We start from the raw sequence: 18,600 nt of genomic DNA, 5'->3' as shown, positions 1-18,600 counted from the left end.
TAGTATCAAGTAAAATAATTCTTCCCTGACCCCTTACTCCAATTTACGTGGAAAACAGTTCTGTTGTTTTTGTGTTATCTTGCAACCAGTTTAAAACAACAACACACACACAACTGGTTGGAACCATCCATTTATTCACAGCCAAATCTATACACATACATAATGAACATGCATGGATTCCCTTTGCTGTCATAATCTGTACGGGTGAACAGCAGGTAACGTTATGGTCGTACTAGATCGGAGAAAACACAACAGGTGGATTTTTGTGTTGTTGAATTAAATACATTGACTGAGAAAACGGACGATATAAAACTGTTGCAAACACAACGTTGACCTTCTTGTTTTATCGTTAAGGCTGAATGTGACAGAGCGGCAGCTACAGAGCGTCCAAAGCCCGAGAGCGGCCCCATGTGTCATCATTCTAGAAAACACCACTTGAGCAAGTACAAAGGAAAAACGGAGTAAACAAAACCTAAAAACAATTTGTTTTGTTATCAACATGGAATCAAACATTTAGAGCATCACATAGAACATGAACAGAGATCATGTTCAGTTGGCATCCACTATATTTTAAATCTGGGATTGGCAGAGGATTCAAGGCATTTTGTTAACTATTACAATAAATGGTTGCCATGTTAAGGAAGAAGGATTCAGAGATTGTGAGAATAAAGTCGTAATATTACGAGACTAAGGTGATAATTGAGAAGACAATCAATTACGACTTTTTTTTACGTCAAATTACAACTTTTTTCTTGTAATGTTGTGACTTTATTTTGAAATGTAAGAATAGTTTGTCCTCAACAGGACTCAATACTCTGTTGTGCCTTGACAACTGCTTGATGTATTTGTCCATTTCATGTTGTGTCAAGTCACACTCTAAAACAAATACATAAAATACAAATATCAAATAAAAATCCAATCCATGTTAAATTGTCCGTTAGGAGTCAGCCCTTGGTTCATTTCGGAGAAGCAGCAAATGTTTTTTTTCCTCAACATGTACATGACACCTCACACTGTAACAACCACTCATTTACTGTCAGCAGAGTAAAAAGACGCACACTTGCATAATAATAAAAATAAAGGCTTATTAAACACTTTTCCATCCATACACATTGTGATACAAAACCTGCAAAGTACCGCAAGTTAAATTCAATACATGAAGATGTCTGTGCACTACAAATAAAAAATAGAAAAACTGAGATTTGTGACTGGAGCAGAGCACATTGGTAGCAACATAAAAAAAAACAACACTATGTGGCCAATATAAATATCCATACAAAATTCTATGTTTGTTTCTTATTTTCTACAATGACTAATATTCCCAAATTATATCATTGTTTGTGTTCTTACTAATAACAAAAATCATCACACACTGGTACGTTAAATGAGAAAGCTTTAGCTGCCCGATAGTCCTCAGGACGAGCATCCGTTTTAAAAACTCACTTTAAATTAAAACTACATGTTGGAGCCGCGACATGTTTTACTCCGTCAGCAGAAGAATGCTGCTCCGCTCACTCAACCTGTTCACCTGAAACCTGGAAATACAACTAACCACCACCTGATGCCGTTTCCTGTCAGTCAGTCGTAACCTGTGATGTCACAGCACATCAGTCTCTCAGGTTTTATTCAGAGGTTTTTAGGTTCAAATCAAAAAGAAAGAGGGAATTCTGACCAGTAGATGGCAGCAGTGACCTAAATGCTGGAGAGGGAAGGTTTGTCGAGGAGAAGAAAAACTGGCATTGCCACTGCCACAGGGCCCCATGAGCCTGTATGGATTCTCCCTTTGGCTCGTTCCCGATCCATCCATGTCCATGCGGCAGCTCATTAACCTTCCATCGGTAAATTACATGACATTTAAACGAACAGTTTGTTCTACATCTGCAGCATCGTGCTAGTTCATTATAAAACAAAATAATCCTAGAAAGTTGCCATCATCAAAAATAGCTAATGTTTTAAACACATGGTAGATAGACTTGCTGTAATTGTTCAAGCCATCAGTCAAATTATAAGAAGCTAGCTCTTATCAAAAGCCAAACAAACTAGAGTGTAAACACAGATCAACTGTGGCAACAAGAACACAGACGATACATAAATCCTATTGATTGCAGCACATTGAAATTCATTTAAACCTGCATCTCTAAGGATTCCCTTTTCTACACATCAGCAGTGTTAAATGCCCTAAACAAATCAAAAAGTCAATCTACACACACAAACTGTAAACCAAATAACGCAGTAACACAATCAAAACAATCCTATGGGAAACGAACAAAGAGGTAATCTTCTCTAAATGCTTTCTTCAGGCAACATAATAAGCAGTTATCAGGACTATGCAACATTTCCCTTATTCCTACATCTGAAGGGAATCTTGCCATTTTTGACCAAAGCCACTTCATGAACTGAGTGCGTGTGTGTGTTGTCTTTTTAAAGTGTCACTTGGGGTGCTCGGATGAAAAAAAAGTAAAGGTCCATTAATCTAATTTTCTCCTGTGTGTGTTTACACCAGCGCCCTCAGCGGGAAGGACAAGCCCGCTCCTAAAGACAGACCCAGGGCCAGAAAGAAGGTCATCAGGGCTCCTGCAGTCTCTGCGTCCTTCAGCTCCACTAACCTTGTGGGGGGGGGGAGAGAGGGAGAGAGAGAGAGAGAGAGAGAGAGAGAGAGAGAGAGAGAGAGAGAGAGAGAGAGAGAGAGAGAGAGAGAGAGAGAGAGAGAGAGAGAGTTACTGACCGTACTTGACCAATTATTAGTCACATGATCCTTTGTGAAAGACTGCTTAGTCGACACAGTGAGCATTTAGCCCCCTTCAGTTTGATTAGTCACAGTGATGAGATATTGTCATGGTGATCGTAGGGTGATACCACACCAACACACCTTGTTGGTGCATTCAAGGACCCTTAGAGACTTGGCGCTGCACAGCATGTTAATTAATTATAAGATATATACATATTTAAGCTTATAATTCTTAAAGGTTTTAATGATATCAGGTAAGATTTAGAAAGAAAGTGTAGACGAGTGACAAGATACTGAGTCTTGGCCTGGATATCCACTGTCTACACCAAAAGCCCCAAATGATTGTCTCTTGTCACCAGAGGTTAAGAGGGTTGCTTATTGCAAAGCGTGAAGTCTTTGTTATCAAGGTTTGTGTATTTTCTTCATTCATAATTTCAGCTTAATGTGTATGAATACCACATGATGCTATTCCTCTATCTACAAAACTTATTCTAGTTTGGTGGAGACTTTATAGCTTTACACGATATTTGAGCTGGTAAGTGGTTTTGTTTCTGTGGATGATCAGTGTAAATACGTGGGATGTTTTAAAATAGTTCATCGTGAACCAGTAATATAGTTTGAAACTTTTCATTACTTTCCAGAGCTTCATGGCTTGACTGAGTCAAAAGTGATAGGTTACGTATAACTAGTTAACTTTTTTAATGTTAGTATGTATTGAACACGCAGATTCATATTAAAAAAAATAAAGAGCTAGTTGTGATGTTGGTCATTTCTTTCTATTAAAATGGTTAAGTAGCTCTTATCTTAGAGCCTAACACAACAAGTTCAAACAGTTCACACCCCCCGAACGTGTACCTACGGTCAGCTCATAATCATAGCTTTCAAATGCCCAGAACTGCAGTAACAGGTGGGATGTTGTTTGCATCATGGAGTGACATCTAGACCATTCCTTATTTCATTACTTTATTCAGCATCAGTGGGTGTGTACTCACTGTGGTGCGTAGGACATGGAGAGGCAGACGAAGTAGCCACTGGACAGGGAGAAGAGAGCCATGATGACAGCGAAAGCAGCGTCATGGGAGAAGTAGACGGGAAGGAAGGAGCGAGTCTGGACGTTGCAGAGCATCAGCAGAGGGATGAACACCACCCTGGAGACGACCAGCGCCGGGAACAGAGGAGACTCTTTGCGAGGCTGTAGAGGGGACGACAGGAAAGATGGGTTTAAATAAGAGAGAAGGAGAAGATGACATCAGGTAGAGTGAGGACATTAAGAGGGTCTGGATTTATCAGAGGTAGTGTGGATGTGGGCTACAGGAGGGATTTCGAAGTGTCGGCGTGGGATCTGAGAAAACACAGTTGTATGGGAGAGATGGGACCGTCTGACACAATGACATAAAAACAACAAAAAGTAACGACGACAAAATAGAGCGAGTGATCCCGTCCGGCGTCCAGCCAGTTTAATATGTGGTAGTATTGTTCCACTGGAGGACGACTGAGGTCATTTCCAGTCAAGGACAAAGAGGCGGTGCGTCATGTTCTCTCCATCACTAACTAATCACTGCTCTCACCTGAATGCTCTGTAAACACAGAACTGGATACAATAGAGGTTGACAGCTGTATTTACTGTGAGCCAATAGAAATGTATCAGGCATCAGAGATCTGCTGTTTTTAAACAACGTCGTCTTGCCTTTAATATCTGTAGGAGGAATTAATTCCCAACTATATCAAAACAAAAACACATGTAAAAATGATCTTAATTAAAATAATAACTTTACTTATATGGCACCTTTAAGTGCAGGGTTTATAGTTTACAGTGCTTTGACAGACAAAGCAGAAAGAGGGGCAATCACAACAAGTCATTCACACTAATAAAAACAAATAACAGCATCACGCAAAGGCAGTAAATACAAAAAAAGACCCGGAACAAAAAAGGAAAGAGAAAACATTGCGTTAAAGGAAATAAATACCAATGAAAAGATTAAAAGGGATTAAAACATAAATATAAAAAGACAACATCACAGGTAAGTCTGTAAAAAAAAAAGTACTACTTTTTTAAGCAATATATGTGTAGAGTGGCCTTTCTCAGGTTGATATATTATTATATAGTTGCCATGAATTAATATTATTGCTCAGGCTTTAACATGTAATATGTATGTTACTGTTGCAGCTGGTTGAGGTGGAGCTGATGACATTATTATTATTATTGTAATTTTATGTGGAACGAAGCAGCAATTTAAAAAGATAATAGTTTGTTTGATGTGTTAAGTACAACTAGCAGTAAGATTATTGTAGTGGAATGAAAAGTACAGTATTTCAGGACGGTTATGATGTAGACTTATAAAGGAGCAGAACATTTAAACCAGCTGAACTTTGTCCTTGCCCAGTATAGGTTTGCATATGTTTGAATAAGTAAGATAGTGAACATGGCAAACATTATACGTGTTGTGCAGCAACATGTTGCATTAAGTCGTTTCTACGATCAGAGTCACAAGCTTGGCTGCACAGCTGAGTCTTAACATAACAGTCTGAGTACTTTCATTTGTCAGGTATTCAATTTCCTGGATTATCTATTTAATTGTATTATGTCTGTCTTCAAAAAATGCTGCAATCTTTGACTTTTATTACAGTTGTCTATGCTGGACATCTGTTGTTTAGTTGATCAGCATTTGACAAAGCATAAAAAAGCAAATAAAACTAGAAAATGGCAAAGATACGTCATTTGGACAAACTTATGCTACAAAGAGGAATCTGATTATTATAAAACTGAAATTAGTCATGTAATTGATTAAATCTCACCCAGATACATAGACACTCACCCAGCGTATGATGGTGGTGATGGTGCGGCCAAGCCAGTCGTTGACGTTGAACATTAAGAAGCAGCACACTGACAGAAAGAAGCGGTCTGGTGAAAGAACAAAGGAGGAATTGACATTAGGCCACAACTTAAAAGAGTATAGACATTTTCCAGGTGAGAGTATTATAATCATGTTGATGTTTTCTGTTGCACTTCCATCCCTCACTTGAGTCCCTCCCTGAGTATTCGGCATTTCATTCTCTTGTTTTTCCTGGTGCTAGTCAAGGATTAGGAACAGAGGATGTTGCACCTTTATTGTTAAGACTATAGGGCAAATTATAATTTGTGAATATGAGCAATACGTATTAATTGATGCATTGATCTTTTGTGTATATAGATGTCCAGTATGTGTATGTTGTTTGCAGCAGGAATCTACCAGAGTTAAAAAAAGGCTCAGTCATACCCCATTTTCCTGGGAATGATGTTCTGACATCTGCAGTGACAGCAGGGAAGACAGACAGAGTGACTGTGAACACAAACGTCACACAGAAGGCCATCACCCAGATCTGAAAAGAAAAGAAAAGAGAAACAGCTTATACACATGACAGGACTAAATGTGCATGTAAGTGCTCGTCAGAAGGTCAAATTTCCCCGAGTGGTGAATTTTGTTCTGACTTTGAACCAAGCTTTGAAATGGAAATGTGAAAAATGTATGGAAGCTGTTAACAAAACATGTTATATTCATTTGTTCAGAGCCTTTTAAGAGCAACCTGACACCTCTTTCATTGATTTACATGGTAAAGAAGATCAGGTGATCAAGTGATTTGGTCAGCAACTCTGAGTTGCTAAAAGTTGAGATGGCGTTTACATACATTTATTTAGTCAGGAGGTAATTTCACGGATTATTCCAACAACATGTGAACCAACAAGTATCTTCTCCATGATGCACTACAACATCTGACATACAGAACAATTGATTGTCGTAGTTTCAATGAAACTTACCTTTTTGAACACCTCTATGACGGAGGCTTTTGCCTGTGACTTCTCCACCTGCTCCAGTGACAGGAAGGCCTGCTTATTGTCCTCCGGGCTGGGGTCCACCTTTGTCTCGGCTTGTTCGCTGCTGCTCACCGATCCATTAGCATGGCCGTTCAGCTTCTTGTTCTCCACTGTGCTGTTCTCTGCAGGTGAATATGTAAAGTGGTCTTTATACTGTCTCAAAATGAAAGTAAAAACCCGTACACACAGGGGAGCATCTCCATCTACACACGCGAGAGCATTATCTGCGAGCGGAGAGGCATAGTCACAACTAAGCATTTATGGTCCTTGTGCATGGCTGGGTTTTCACGCTTGCGACTACTCAACACCGACAGCCAGATGCTAGCTCAAATTAAATTTTGCGACAGTTGCTGATGCTCCATTCCTTCGATTGGTCACTTTGAACCCACCAACATCTCTGATCTCTGATCATGTAAACCCCTTCCCCATCAATATTCTGTGGCAATTGTAAACTTTGTGGATCACATATATCACTGCTGTAGACAAAACAAGCCTATGCGCGTTATTCAGGCTCGGTTATCATATTTGCATATTGTGAGACTAAATAAGTCCATTGTTCTTCTAATATATACAAAACATTTACTGTTTAAGGTACGTTTGGGGGAAAAATGGAATCTGGTTGGCTGCATTATGCAAGTCGGAGCTCCTCTTTGGGTTTTTGAGTATTCACAGCTTATGCGGAGTGTGTGTGTGGGACCGTGTGTCAATGTAACAGGCTCTGTCTTTGTCCGAGCGCTGCTGGGACTCTAATTGGATAAACAGAGGGGTCAATTGACTTAATAAGATAATGTTCCACTGAATTGATTTGATTCAAGCAGACTGAAGGACTGAACTGAGAACACACGCTTGCTCGCTCACTGTCAAACAAATGTTTGATCAGCTCAAAAGGTCCATTGTGTAAGATTTAGGGGATAGGGATCTTTTGGCAGAAATTTTATATAAAATTATCCCAGTGATGTTTTCACTAATGTGTTTCATCTAAACATCTTTTTAGTTTTTTAAGACAACTGAAGGTTACTACAGGTTCTCTCTCATGTATGGAAGAGGAGGTTGAGGTGAGAGGTATTCAGCTGCAACATGAAACTTCACAAATAGACGTCACAGCAGTTCTACAAACTGAATCTTTAATGCTGTTAATATTAAAGAGATCGCAATTCAAAATTAAGTTAGTAGGTGAAATGAGTGTCGCTTTGAGACAGAATAAATAATTCAGAGAGTCAAATGAGGGAGTTTGTGCAGGGTGAGTTTGGCCATCTCACCTTTCAGTAGTTCGTCTGTGGCGCCTGCCTCATACTTGCTGCTTTTCTTCAGATAATATTGGGCAAACTCCTGCATGGAAAAAACAGACAACAGAAGTTAGACCTTTGAACTGAAAAATACACAAACAAAACAGAATATGAAGACACAAATGTGAATTATCCTGATGAAACATGTTAACACAGCACAGGGTTAGAAGGTAATTCACATTGAAATAAAAATTCACTTAGTCCTGCCATCATTTGGCTTCTGTTTCACTTCCGGGAATCCTCACAAAACATTAAAGATTCTGAGGTTAAAACAGCTATTCAAAAAAAATTCAGATTTTCCACAGTATCAAACTATCTAAAGGAAACTATCTTAAGAAGCTTGGTTATGTGTTTACTTATTAAGTTTAATTTCCAACACAAAAATGTTAAAACCATGACAACAGTTGCTTCAGTGCGACTGTGTAAATTCCTTAACTATTGTGTTAATAGCTAATAAAGAGTGGGTTCACAATAGATTAGTAGATGTTGAAAGGAGTGTGGGTAATGTAGTCATGCAGAGTTGGAAACTGACTGACCAGTCGAGGTAGAAGCAGGTAGCTTAAGAGTGTGACCACTGTTCCCAGGCATGGTGTAAAGAAGTAACCCAACGCTGCTGACTCAGAGTCTGCATCACCTGAGTCACAAAGCACAAAGACATGAGTTAGCCACCAGCTGTTGAAGGGAGAAGCTTATTAAAAAAATATATAACTGAGTGTCTTTGAGTTGGGGGCTGGTGTTGTAACTTGACTAGCTCTTCATGTGTTTCTAGGCAACTGGTGATCAAGCACAAAGTGTCATTTTGTGTGGGGGGCTCACTGGCTATGGCTAGCAGCATGGCGATGGCGGCGAAGGTCCCCGCAAGGCCCTGTCCGCTCATGAAGACGGTGCTGTACTTCTGAGGCAGCAGACCCACCAGGCCAAACAGACTGCCCTGCAGCACGGCACCGAACGCTGGGGGGAACAAGTGTTGTGTCACTCAACATTTTTCAACCGTGCGCCACTCTCGACAGCTATTTCAGGCTTTCAACCACACTGACTTACAGTTTATGAACCAGATAGTAGCCATGGTTACTGAGAAGAAGCGGTCTGCCTCCATGGGCACTTTGACCAGCACTGCGGTGAGGATGAAGAGCAGCAGGATAAAAACGAGGCTGCCTGCGATACGCATCGCCTCCGATATCCTGAAAGAAGAACAGTCGACATCCACATTAGTGATTTAACACAGAGCGTGTTGACTTCTACACCAAACTGGAAGAAAACTACACCTGAGTCAGCGTTAATTTCACAGAATTAATTAAATCTATGGTGGCAGCAAGGCGGCGAATACAGGCACACACTCATATGCAAAAAATTCCAAATGGCAGGTACACAGACTAGAGTAAAAGAGAAGTCCTCGCATGAAAGACGGAACTGCATTTTATACCACAACTGCAGCTGAGACTATAAGATCAAACGCTCTGCATGGATGTTAAAAAACTTTGTGGAAGATAACAAGGGCGAGCACAAGGCACAGATATACAATGCAGCGACAGAGCAAAACACCTAATCTCTTATGTAATTATGATTTGAGTGTAAAATGTATTTTGTTTCATTAATAAACTGTGGCAGCACAAATAAGAAAAACCGTGGGCCACCACAGTCAAGATTATTAGTGGGAAAGACTGAGTAACATATATGTAAAAGACAATTGGTGAAAGTTAACACGTTATATTTATTGTTTAGAAGCAAGATGCATTATTCCAACTGAATATCTTTCTGTTCCTAGATTAAAAAAAGTCTTACATTCTTATGAATAGTTTTTTGAACACTGGCCAGGCCCACTGATGACATCATCTTTACTTGGAACCCAGTCACTGACCTGTGGTAGAGGACCGAGTTGAGCAGGGTGAACAGCAGCAGGGGCAGCTGGGACAGCAGGGTCATCCAGTTGTTGAAGTAGTAATCTTTCTGGATCACCGCTGTGCCGTTGCTCCATTCTGTTGTGTTTAGACGACCTTGGAAATACTACACACACAGCGGGACAGATATTAGATCACCACTGCCAAATCCTACTTCCACTTCACACAAGGATACATAAAATTGGGACTGCATACTACATTAACCAACTATAGAAGATCAGTCATTTTAATTTAATCAAGCAGTCAAATTTGTCTTTTCAAGGAGTGCACGGAGTGAGCATAAAGTGGCAAAAACCAACAAATTATAATCATAATACAATTTATTAGTTGTTGTGCTTTATTAGCAGACAGGAAATCAATACTAATTTTTACAGTAGCTTTTTGACAAAATAAAGCTATGTTGTCCTAAAATCCAGGTGGCTGATTGGAGCATAGATCCAGATACATGTAGTCCTTGCAACACTGAAATAATCGTCCTCGTTTGCTTTGCTGCGTGAGACCTGCAGTGTTCTTACATCTTCTATCAGCAGCTGAAAATATCCCTGGATGCAACCCTACTGTCAAGAGTGAGGTTGCAGCGCTGTACACGTAGGTAACATCCATGTGAAGAGAGGCTTTGCTCCGTCACATGAACATGTGTGTTTGCGCGTGCCTTCATTCACATGACAGGCTGGGTGAATTTAAGGGTCCCCTTCAGGGTATAACAACACCCTTCACCCAGAATGCATAACATGCATGATCACTTAATACCATCTCCGACAAATCCAATCCCTTACGTTCCCTATCATCACATGATGTAGTTTTTTTTGACCATTTCCAACCATCCAGCATGTGATTCTTTAAGAAGTTTAAGTGAAGCTCAGGACCAACAATTTCTTAAAAGTCACTGTGGAGAAAGGTTTTTTTACGCAGAGGTGATTGAAGAACTGATAAGATATCATCTATTACGGAAACTAAAACATTTCATGCATATTGTGTCAGAGGTAGATAAATAGACACTTTATTCATCCTGAAGGAAATTTAGAAGAAGTATAAAGTTTTTACCAATGAAGCAGTCATGAAGAAGTTCCATGGCAACAGTGTTCCCAGGCCCAAAATGAAGAAACTGATCCCCACCAGGCAGCCCCTGTGAATAAGAAGTGTTATTTGAACAAAGCAGCCAGCTGGACACTGCATTACAGTATCATTCTTAAAGAACAGGCAGCCACTATTAACACAAAATATTTTCCTTCGACCAGAAGGTCATATTTTTGGTTAATAAAGGGTGTAGGCCTTTCCAGCGGCTCTATATTACAAATAGGGCTAGAAACCTGTCAAAAAAACACCATTAGACCATAGCTGTATGTGCTCTACCGAGTGCAATTCTAATGTTACTTAATTGTTACACCAGCAACATAGTCAGCAACAAAGACAAATTGAACGAGTGATGAGTTTCTCGTTTGAAAGTAGTTGTAGCTCACCGATCCTGAGGAGCGTCTGTTCCTTCCTTCATCCTGACGTAGGAGGTTCTGGTGAAACTGCGAGGGCAACAGCAGAGAAGAAAGGTTAGCCACATGTCCGTAAGTTTGTTTTTAAGACACTCCTCCGCGGGTTTCCAACTGAGATGCGTTTGTATTCTGAGAGGAAGCTGTGAGGGCTGGACCAGAGACGCTCTGAAGTACGAGTCTGGACATAAAAGGCTTTACGTCGTTTCACCTTGACTTCTGCTACGTTACCTCACGTGAACCTGTGAGTATTAGGATGAAGTTAGTTGCAGTTTGATGTGATCAGAGGGGTTTTCACACTTGAGAGTCTAGACCGAGGTTCTCTATATTGGCTCAAGCAAATAGTTTGTCCACTGACTGCACTTTCATTTCTATTTGTTCGTCAATTCAGTTATTTGGATACTTCCCTAAACCTGTCAGTCGACACTTCCATTCACTCGGTTTTCCACGGTTCCCATGTGTTGTACATTAAGTTACAAGCTAGGCTAAAAATAAAGGCCTGTTTATTCCCTGGTGAGATGGTCTCATCTGCGTATCACTGAGACAGTGGAATGTTCTCAAAGCTTGAAGAATATAAGCTCAGTCAAAGTTCACTACAGTTTAACTAAAAAGCCTGTTTAACGCAGTAGAGCAGAACTAATTACAATGCTCTAGTAAATCATGGACAGGACTAACAACATGTTGTGTTTATTTTACCAACATGTCATGGAAGGATAAAAAAAAAAAGCATAGGAAGGGAGTTGTTATGGCTGCGAGACGGCAACAATGTGTGGCTGAATCAAAGGCAAGGATATCAGCAGGAGGTAAACTAAATAATGACTATCCTTACTGATCTTTTGCAAAAGCCAGTCAAACAACCGGCAGGGGTTTGTATGTGTGCGTATGTAACAAAGACCCACACAAATTTACACAAAAAAAACATATCCTGAGTCCTCTTAAGTTTGGAGCTGAAAACAGACAGAGTCACAGCCCCCAGTATCAACAGGAATGTCACTAAGCCTGATATAAGCCACTTAAAAGGCTGAAGTCATAGGACCAGATGATTTAAAAGATTCCATACTTAAAGATACAACATGAAACTTCAGCCACTAGGGGTCTCTCCATCCAAACAATAACAAACGACGTTGGGAGGCAGCGTGGGATCATGAGAGTTGTTGTCTTCATGACATTTGCAGATGAAAAACTACCTGATGCGACTCAGGCGGAAAAAAACATGTTCATGGTTAATCTATTTAAGTGGTATTTGTGTTACACAGAAAACGGCAATGAATAATGGCGAGTCATTACAAGTGATCATAACAACCAGTGGAAGGGAGAAATTGGCTAACTGGTGAACTGTGTTTTTACATCGTCACACATTGTTTGCCCCGGAAAATACAGCAGAGACTATAAAAGCCACAAGTATTACTGATATGACGCGATTAGAAGAAAACCATTGTGTAACATCCCTCTGCCTTAAATATTATTTCTCTGAATTTTGTACATTTTGTTAACATTCTAGGTATATATGCAAGTACAGAAGTCAGCAAAATATATCACAAAGGTCAAGTTGTTCTCAGACATTTTAATTAAGAGTTGATACTTTTTATATATATCACAGTTCTAAAACGTGAAGTTTGCTGAAAAAGCATTCCCCCTGCAGCTAATGAAAGCGTGACGTGTCTATTAGTGACGCTAGTGAAGCGCAAACAACCAGAGGACAGACAAAGCCCATCTTTTGAGGGGGCCGTTTAGCATTCAAGCCCTTTTCTCCACCTTCTTTATTGCCTGGGTCAATTCATCACTCCCTCTCTGTCAGTAACAAAATGTACCAGACAGACAGGAGAAGTGGCCCCTCCCACATCACCGAGGCAAACATGTAAAAGGTGAGAACAATTTGCAAGTCCTGCATGAACACTCGAAACGGGTCACTACCAGCATAGTTGCCTTCACAGGCAAACACAAATCATTCTTCAGAGGTCAGTCCCTTAGAATGCAGCTGCTCTTTAAAAACACACAACCATTACTACACAGACAATCTCTCTTGTCTGTATCTTTCAATACACACATGCACTAACAGTATTTGAAACATAATGCAGCTATGTTTTCCTCCAGAGACAGAAATCATGTCTTCAAAAGGCTTTTTATTTGCTGGTCCGGGCGGTTCCACTGATAATATATTCTACATACTCAATTGGATTTTTTTTTTTTTTAGAGTAGCTGTTTACATTATCTTTTAAATGTGGCCAGTATCACACGCAGCACGCTGTGTTTGGAAGTAAACAAGGAGAGGTCAGTAATAAACATGGGAGACACAGATGTGAGTGCTCGCTGTTCAATTGTCACAGTCCGGTTACTTCCTCAGGAGTAACTTGTACAGACTTGTCACCCAAGTACCTTGTTAAAACTTCACTGTCCTTCCACTGACCGCCTGCCCTGCAGCTTACTTCTATGTTTGTTGTCGCCAGGTGACTCCCGCCCACTCCTTTGCCTCCTTATGAGGAGCTTGACACTGTTCACACAGAGACTTCATACTGTGTGACTTAGGTTCCAAGTGATTTGTGCTGTCATTAAACAATCAGATCTGGGTCACATTGGTGGATGGAGATCAAATTCGTATTCTTACTGTCCTTCCTCTGCTGACATGCAGAGGAACAACACGCAGGCCACAGAAAACAGATTTCATTTTTTCCCCCCCCCATTTCATTTAATTTAGCTAACCCTTTTATCCAAAGCGACTTACAATTAGTGCATTCAACCAGGAGCCAAACTACAAAGTGCTATACGTAAGCCATTAAAGTGCTACTAAATTGTTAGTTTAAACTTTTATCTCCGCCAAGAAGGTTTTTTTTCAATCTGGGTTTTCTTTGTCTGCCTATTAGTGAGCAGGGGTTTTGCAAAAAAAGCTCTACGGTTAAACTTAGTGGGAGCATGTGGTATAGGTCAGGGGAAAACCCAGAGAATTTTGCTGCAGATCTGAACCAGGCAGCAGAACCAAGAGGTGTTTTTCACTTCCTCTAATGTTTTTTTCAAAATGTTAATTTATCTCAGAGAAAATCATAAATAATGACTGATATCTAATGAGTGTAATTTGTTGCAGATCCATATAAAATCCCGATCTAATGAATTTAAATGTGGTTTGATAAGTGGACTGTCGGGCCTTGGCAGAGTGAAAAATTGAAAACAAATTTTAAGAAATGTCACTGGGGTGCCTACCACTTCTATTAGTCATCTTTAAGATGTGTCTACGGCTACACCATGAGTCGGGTCCACCTTAGGTAAATTCAATTAATTTGACATGACACATGAAAAGTAGACACCTGCTCATGAGGTTGAGCAACTCAAAGTAAACATCCACGCAATGAGGTTGGAGGAGTTTTAAGACACATGCACAGACATGCACAGGTAGGGAAATTTAACCTCTGCTTTTGACCCATCTGGTGCAGGACACACAGAGAAGTAAGTGACCATGTACAGCGCCCGGGGAGCAGATGTTGGGGAAGTAAGGTGCCTTGCTCATGGGCACTAGACAGAGTAGGGAGAATCCTCTTGGATTTTTGGACAGTTCAAAATCCAGGTTCGTCTTGTTGTTTCTCCGTGGAGTTGAACCAGAGACCTCTTCTGCACATAGTCCAAGTTTATGCCACTAGTCCACCGCCTCTCCAAATCACTGTTTAAGTCCCATCCACACTGGAACTTGAACCCTCCACCTATGAACCACAGTCCCTCTGTTCTACCCACTGCGCTACCTGTAGAGTTACCGACAGAGCATTGTGTCGAGCACTTTAACTGTGCAGCTCATATTTAGAAATCCCTCTTTGCTTAATGCACAACATCCTCTGTCTTGTGTATGTTTATAAAGACATTGCAACATTTCAGAAGGGATCAAGAGACCCACGAGGCTCCCGAGTACTCACAGCAAAGATGTACAAAAACTAAATCATGACATCGGTTTTCATTTAGTGAGTTAAATGAGGTGACTTGGCACAAGGCTGCAACAGATCAAAACGATCCAGTGTCTTCACACAACCACAGGAAAGGCTGCTGATATGGACGCTCGCAGGCGAGTTCAGCTATTCTCACAAATGAATGTCAGACCTGAAGACCAACATTTTAAGATTGGGGTTGTGAAAACGAAACACTGAGTAGAAGTGGCAGCAAACCACAAAAAATAACAATGTTAGATCACATTAAAAATAACCTGAGGCAAACACTGACTCAGTGGTCCTGCTTGCTGGTGCTTGAGGCCTTCCAGTTATGCTATTTGTAAATGTGTCTGATTCACTGCTGACTCATTAGATTACCAGTCTTCCCAGTGTGAGCGTGTGTTCACACAGCAGCGGTGTCCGTGTAGCTTTTGTCACCACGAGGAAAAGAGAAAATACAGTAAACCTTAATGATCAGCTGCTCTATCTGGGTACTGCAATTGTGTTACTACACAAATACAGACCATTTACTTCACTGCGGGCAAACAAATTCATTGTGTGTCACTCTCAATGGTGTGTTACACTGTCACATGTGAACACATGTCGGTTCTTACTGAAATATATACAGAATAAATTACCATAGTCTTCATGTAAATATAGAGAAGCAGGTAATTCGTAACAAAGTCAAGTCGGTTCCATCCTCACAGAGCTACTGACAAACGCATTGAATAACAAAACAGTACGGTGAAAGAGTGACCACGCAGCAGGAGAGGAGGAGGAGGAGGAGGAGGAGGAGTAGGAAGCCAGCGGACCAGCAGCAGCCCCCTCCTCAACACACGACCACAAACACACAAACACTGATGTCCCGCTTCGAACCCCCCCCCCCCCGACTGAGATACCGCGGCCATATCTGTACGTACCGAGCTAACGTGATGCGGAGCCTGATAATGGTGGCGAGGGGCTCACCTCGGGTTAAACGCTGGCCTTGTCGTCACTGTGTCTTCATAGTGTTTCCGCCGGGAAACCGAGCCTCGTCCACACAAACACAAAACGTCTCCTCTGGAGCCTCGTCCACGTCTACACGTGGCGGGAATCCGTAGAGCTGGGGATGGCCGCGAGCTGCGTCTGTTCAATCTGCGCGTGTCGTCACCGCCCAAACGTTATCCACTTCCGGAGTAGTGACACGTTAATTACCCGCGAAAACCTTTACATTTTTCTTAGCTAGAGCTCCTGTCAAGAGACAGAACCTGTGTGTGTGCGTTTATGTATGTATATGTGTGAATGTTTATAAGTATGTGTGTGTCTATTTGTATATGTATGTATGTTTATAAACATATGTGTGAGTGTATGTAAGTACATTTGTATGTATATAGATATATACGTGTATGTGTGTATATTTATATATACACTTGTCTATATGTATGTCTGTCTGTATATATATATATACATATGTGAATGTATGTAAGTACATATATGTATGTATATTCATCTGTATATGTTTGTTTGTGTATATGTATATATCGGGAATAAAAATATTATTACTAAGTCTTTGACATTAACTTCTCTTACATTGTTTCCAGGAAGGAAGTAGGGTGCAGCCAGGATAGTGTGTCACACTGAGTTAGTTTGCATTTCCTCTTACTGGTTTACATCAACACCTGGTCCCACACCAGTGCTGAGGGCCACACCCCATGCAATCTAGTATGTGTGTGTGTGTGTGTGTAGTGTGTGTGTATTGTGTGTGTGTGTGTGTGTGTGTGTGTGTGTGTGTGTGTGTGTGTGTGTGTGTGTGTGTGTGTGTGTGTGTGTGTGTGTATACTCAACACAATGATGTGGCAGTGGATAACGCCTATAGGAAACACAAGTCACAATTCTGGTCTTTCGGTGGCTTTATGAAAATATGGGTGTCTTGCGCACTCTGCTGGTCGAACCTGAGTACTGAACCGCCAAGCATCACCGTGCGATGTGCACATTTGATGATGTATCTCACCACACGAGTGCGCCACTGCCACTTCCATTTTGTGACCAATAATTACTTTTTGGAAACTTTCAGTTGTCAGAGTGAACCATCACACAGAATCAATCACAACGATATGTTAACTAACATCATTTATTTAAAGTGTAAATCAAGTGACACTCAAACATATTAATAAACAAAACGAATACTGTCATACTGTAAAGACTAATAGAAACACACACACACAGACAGGCAAATGCTATTCATTTGACTATAAAAATGTACTGAAATATTGACATAGTTAAATGACATTCACTTCATATGATCTGTCGGGCATGAGGGATTTGTTTTTGGGAGGTGGTGGCAGGATGGTGGGGGGCTAATAGTCAGTCTGTGCTTTAAGAACGGGAGGTCTCCTGGACTTGGCAATGGGAGGGAATGTGATCTCCAGGCCGCGCTCTGTCGCCCTCAGGTGGTCAAGGTGCTGCTCGGAATCGTTTCTTCTTCTGGGCGACAAAAAAGTCGAACTCATCCTGAGTGAAGGCGTTATCCAGGGCTTCTTTGATGCACTTCCTCTTACTTGCGATCATTTCCGGTGGTTCCTGCTCGTCCTGCCTTTTCCATTTGGTGCCAGTAGATCTCCCCGACGCTGCAGAAGCAGGAGGGAGAGCAGGCTGAGTCACCTCTCCACGAGCTTTCTTCGCCTCAGGCCCTTCGCTGTGCTCGACCTGCCATTTCCATTTGGTGCTAGCAGATCTCCCCGACGCTGCAGAAACAGCACCACCAACATGGAACTTCCTTCCCGCCATGTCGGCATCTCCGTGACTATTTGCAGTGCTCGGTTTATCATGTAATGACAGTTTACCCGTGGCAACGACCATAACGTAGTACTCTCCCTGAGTGGAGGGGCGATCCAAGGCTTTTTTCACCGACTTCTCCTTACTTGCTATCATTTGCGGTGTTGGAACTTTCTTCCCAGCCGCCATCATCGACTGTTTCCACTGGTTGAACTCACTTATTGTGAATCCCTTGTTGGATACATAGCTGAGAGGCACAATCTGGTCTTTACCTGCCTGAGTTCGAAAACCATGTTTGGCCGTTTTGATCCAAACTGGTGGTCTTTCTTCATCTCCATCACACACACAATTTCAGCAACACAGTGAGGTGGGTCGGTGATGCTGGATTCAGTAGCTACCCTGACGAAGCAGCCGGTCACAGTGTTGGCAAAGAAGGGCATGTGGCACCATTTCTCCAGCCTGTTCTTGGGCAGGCAGATCCTCTTGAGCTCTTCAAAGGGGAGAGCAAGCTGAGTCATCAACGCCAGTTTCCACTGCTTGAACACACTTATTGTGAATTCCTGGTTGGACACAAACCTGAGAGTCACAATCTGGTCTTCACCGTAGAGAACTTTTGGGCTCCATGAATGGCCTGAAAAATGAAACATGATTTAAACTCCGGTCCCACCTTAACACAATATGTGACAAGCGTT

At 41.3% G+C, this 18,600-nt stretch overlaps 1 protein-coding gene across 2 annotated transcripts; it reads right to left on the bottom strand.

Annotated features, from left to right (window-relative positions):
• Window positions 1–117: 117 nt before the first annotated feature.
• LOC133949687 (equilibrative nucleoside transporter 2) lies at window positions 118–16,301 on the bottom strand. 2 transcript variants are annotated; one of them, XM_062383634.1, is made up of 13 exons: window positions 16,075–16,301; window positions 11,226–11,282; window positions 10,810–10,891; window positions 9,726–9,871; window positions 8,909–9,048; window positions 8,684–8,818; window positions 8,404–8,501; window positions 7,841–7,910; window positions 6,525–6,703; window positions 5,986–6,088; window positions 5,545–5,630; window positions 3,721–3,920; window positions 118–2,606 (listed from the first exon to the last, which is right to left on the bottom strand). In XM_062383634.1, exons 2-13 carry the CDS (start codon window positions 11,255–11,257, stop codon window positions 2,495–2,497), a joined length of 1,383 nt encoding a protein of 460 aa, XP_062239618.1. In that variant the 5' UTR covers window positions 11,258–11,282; window positions 16,075–16,301; the 3' UTR covers window positions 118–2,494. The 2 variants fall into 2 exon arrangements, with proteins under 2 accessions (XP_062239618.1, XP_062239617.1); XM_062383633.1 differs by having other exon boundaries at window positions 16,121–16,301.
• Window positions 16,302–18,600: the final 2,299 nt, after the last annotated feature.

Source organism: Platichthys flesus, chromosome 24, assembly GCF_949316205.1.
Source record: "Platichthys flesus chromosome 24, fPlaFle2.1, whole genome shotgun sequence".
NCBI classification, from domain to species: Eukaryota; Metazoa; Chordata; class Actinopteri; order Pleuronectiformes; family Pleuronectidae; genus Platichthys; species Platichthys flesus.
Note: the sequence above shows the minus strand (reverse complement) of the source record. Positions and strands in the feature narration are given on the sequence as shown.